A 3991-nucleotide genomic window follows, 5' to 3' on the forward strand; every position below is an offset into this window, starting at 1 on the left:
GAGGGAGCCGCGGCGCCTCCGCTGAGCGCTGATGTGTGGGCAGAATTCCATCTCTGTGCGCCATCGCGCACCAACAATGGCCCGCTGCCATGAATATTGGCTCTTCACACCTCGGTCGAGGATTCAGCCGCGGGTGTGATAACGTGCCATCCCAAAACTGAGGGTTATGTAATGTCAGCACTGGCCGTTACCGTCAGTAACTGCCCCTGAGGCGGGCGCGGATCTGGCGCCCAGCCCCCGGCAGCCCGGCTCTGCTGAGGGAGGACCTGCACCTCGCCTCCAGCACCTGCGAAGCCGTGGGCTCGTTTTACAGTTTAAAGTGAAAGGAAGTAGGGTGGTTGTGTAAAGCACAGCGAATCCTCTGCTTGTCATGTGCCAAAAAAAAAAAAGAAGTCTTAAGCTTTTATTGGAGAGTGGGTGATTTCCTGCTAAAGATGGGCACAGGAACTCTGGGATCTGACCCATCTAAAGCTCACCTGAAATTCGCATAAACAGTGACTTCCACTGGTCCCTTTGTGAGCCGGTTTGTCCCAAAGCCAAGATGCAGCTGAGAATCCTGATGTTTGCAGAAATAAATATATTAACAATGTGAATGACTGGCTTAATCTTTCACCTTTACATAATAGTATCTTTATTTTTCTCTGATGTGTGTTTCACACAGCAGAACCCATGTTTATTATCCTCCTGTCCAAACAGAGTGTACTTATCCACGTGAATGCGGATCTGAGTCCCACAGTTGCCTTCCTTGACACAAGTTGTGAATGTCAGGAGACATCACCTAAAACTCTTTCCCTACCACAATCCTTTCAGCACCACAACCAGTACCCTCACCCCAACAACAAGAAGTGAGGGCACTTTACAGAACTGCTTAGGATTTAAAAATAATAATGTACGTATAGAAAAAATCATTGCAAAATAAAAAGCCTAGACTGCCTGAAATAAAAATATACTGTGTTTGGCTGCCATCCAGATTTCCGAGTTATTCCAGGTCTGGTAGACTGAGATGCTGAATATACAGATCTCCAGGAGAAGCCAAGGGCTCAGCATCTGTACAAGTCCGGCCTCTTATCTTCCGGATCAAAGAACAAATCCTCTCTCTAGGACTGCTCTGCACTTTTAACCTCACAGAATCTTCCCCTACATATTACTAGTTTCACACAACGCTCACACTTCAGAATAGTGTAAATTGCAAGTAATGCCATGGCTAAACAAGTATTACATGAATGTAAGCGCAAAACTGTACCCAGAGTCCTCAATAAATTAAAATATAAATATAGTACTGCTGGATTACCTCAGCTGCAAACATAATTCTGATTGTGGATTTTTCTAACGTAAAACACGTAGTTTTAATATTTTATTTGAAATAGAAATAAAACTAAAACCATTTTCTTAAGTTATACCATATTTTTGTGGTGGTGTTCTTCACAAAAAGAAAAAAAAAATCATATCAGGGTAGGTTCTGAAGGCTCCTTTCACCTTATTCCATAATCTATTGCCACACAAACAAAGAAGCAATCAACTGTTCTGTAATGTAATTGTTCAGTAGATTTGTGGAGTCAAGGTCACCAAGATCCAAAATCCAAGGATCTACTTCTCTTCATTGGATATGCTCTTTCCCTCCCAGTCTTGCAGAACAGGAAACACCAGTCATTATAAGCAGGTAGTAGATCTCAGTGTACCATACATTACAGCATTTCCAACACAAACAGACACCTGTTTTTCACAGAACTTTGGTCTGAGAAGCAGATATGGAAAGAGAGTCACGGGTGCAAAAAGATTAAAATATGTTCAATTTATATGTTTAATAAACAGTGCACTCTCTACCCCTTTTCCCTCACCACTACTTGACAAAATTCTGGTGTGCAGTAAGTCAGAAGTGGCTGGGTTTTACTCAGACAGCATTTTAAGATCTGCCAAAAGCTGTGTGTAAACTGGATCCTACCTTTGTCACAGCATCCCATGCCAGCTTCCCTGGTGACTTAATTACAGATGCTGTGCCTTGTGTCAACAGCCTCTGATCACCCGCTCTATCTGCCTCATCTGCTGGGAAACACTTGCTTTGGATAAGCCTGTATGGCCTGTTAGACTGTGATAAAGGCGCCAATACTCACTTTCCATGCTGGGATGGTATCTTAGCGAATACTGACTTATACATGTTGAGTTCTGCAGCTCAGGATGGAAAGGTGGGGTGATTACTCCAGAGATCTCTGCACTGAGCTTTAACAATGAAGAATTAAGGGAAGTTAATCATGGGCCATGCAGCTAACTTCCTAAGAGGCTTAATTATAAATGTTGTGCAGTGTACAACTGCAAGAGAGGATGGGTGCTGGCTAGTGAATGTGTCTTCTGAAATTACTTGCATGAATGTAAGATGAAGCTGAAGATTTAGGAGATAAACATTTTCTTAAAAATGTAGAAGAATATTCCGAATTAGGAAACAGCAAGAGAAAGTAGTGTACTATAAACAACTGAATTGTCTCCAGTTCCTAACTGACAACTAAACAGCACTTGAAAATTAAACATAACACTCATGTAATAGTAAATTAAAGAAACTGGTTATAGTTGCATCTGCTTGTCAAGTGAAACTTCTCTTCCCATTTATATTTATCACTTAAAATGTATTTGCCTAGTTATTATCCTTGGTGTACTTTTTCTCACTTCTTAGGCAGTCTGTTGAAAATTACTGATAGTTTCCAGTGAGCTGAGGGCCTGTGGAAACTAGGAGTTGCTAAGTGCCTCAATCTTGCACACAGTCAGGCCCACAGTGATCTGAACATCATCTCATCACGGGAAAGAAAGGACATGAGAACATAAACAATGACAAATATAGCCAATGACACTAAAAATGTCAGAAAATTAAACAAAGTGGGTGCAAATATAAAGGCAAAGTAGAGCCATGATTGCCAGTCAGAAAAACAGCTGAGTAGGAGTGTGCAGTTTAAGAAACCTCTGAAACTGCATACATTATGTTTAGATTAGATGGAGGAGAGTTTCATAACTAACAAAGACTACTGCAATTATGCTATGGGTAGGTCAACACCATAACAAAAAATATGTTCTCACTGAAGGTAATGGGAAAAAAATCCCTTTTACTTGACAGAACCACAAAAAAGTCACAGTTCATCATCTAAACAGATCTCCGTTACTGTGGTCGTGATTGTGAAAGGATGACTTTCTCCATTATTGTGTATTACAGGTTACTGGTGAATGCAGCACAGTACAGAGCATTATCTGATTTAACTGGGAACACTACCTGCACGTCCAGGGTGATTCACACGCTCTCTGCTATGCCCATACCCCTCCCATGCCAGGTGGCCTGGGCTTGTTGTGAGCAGAAGATGAGGCAATACTCTCCTCCTTTGCTTCTCCTTGCCTCCTGATTACATCCCCCGTACCACCAGGGCACACAGGGCTCTCCACATCACTTCAATCCTAAACATGAGACACAAGTAGGAGTTAGTACCATGCTGTTAGGGGGTTAGATAACGATTCTGCTGCTTCTGAGCCCACATTGTGGTTTCTCCTGCAGCCTTATGAAACCCCTGTGAGGAGCTCAGTTGGCCTCGAGCTGCCTTTCCCCGAGTAGGCTGCCCTGGGGGAGGGCAGGTGGAACTTTCTGGAAGCTCCATTCCCCAAGCACTGGAGGCGAGGCTTGGGTCTGCCGATGGCAAAGGCAGAGCCATTCCCTGGGGAAGGGGCTTCAGCCCTCCTGGTGGTGGTCCTCGAGATTCCTCACACATTGGATGGGTGAGGAACGCAAGTTCCCATTGGGGCCACCAGTCCCCATCATGGCTTTCAACAGTGACCCATTGAGACCCCTCAAGTTTCACAGAGAGGGCAGCTGCCCAAGGCAGGAGCACCTCGGCCAGCTCATCGAGAGGTGCCTGGGGGGCTGCTGAGGGCAGTCAGTGGCTGTCCCCCCTCCTCAGGGTCCCAGCAAGGAGCACTGAGAGGGACGGGCGCCTCGATGGGACTGTAGGCATGGGAGGCT

General features: G+C 44.5%; 1 protein-coding gene and 1 long non-coding RNA gene across 4 annotated transcripts in view; one reads left to right on the top strand and one right to left on the bottom strand.

Annotated features, from left to right (window-relative positions):
- Positions 1 to 22: 22 nt before the first annotated feature.
- On the bottom strand, positions 23 to 3985 carry LOC108641321. Of its 2 annotated transcripts, none has more exons than XR_001921891.2 (4): positions 3861 to 3985; positions 3254 to 3432; positions 2112 to 2217; positions 23 to 556 (listed from the first exon to the last, which is right to left on the bottom strand). It is a non-coding gene; the product is annotated as an uncharacterized LOC108641321 (long non-coding RNA). The 2 variants fall into 2 exon arrangements; XR_001921892.2 differs by lacking the exon at positions 3861 to 3985 and adding an exon at positions 3511 to 3581.
- The window catches only part of TRMT61A (tRNA methyltransferase 61A), a 28181-nt gene continuing 24222 nt past the window's right edge, over positions 33 to 3991 (top strand). Inside the window, exon 1 of one of the 2 annotated variants that reach the window (XM_018082225.2) lies at positions 33 to 133. Coding sequence is in view for 1 of the 2 variants with exons in the window: in XM_018082223.2 (XP_017937712.1) it covers positions 3744 to 3747 (4 nt within the window). In the remaining variant the exon portion in view is untranslated. Of the gene's footprint in view, positions 134 to 3528; positions 3748 to 3991 lie in introns of those variants that run through there. The other variant, XM_018082223.2, reaches the window with a different exon arrangement.

This window comes from Manacus vitellinus, unplaced genomic scaffold (genome assembly GCF_001715985.3).
Source record: "Manacus vitellinus isolate BGI_N305 unplaced genomic scaffold, ASM171598v3 scaffold_6_pilon, whole genome shotgun sequence".
NCBI classification, from domain to species: domain Eukaryota; kingdom Metazoa; phylum Chordata; class Aves; order Passeriformes; family Pipridae; genus Manacus; species Manacus vitellinus.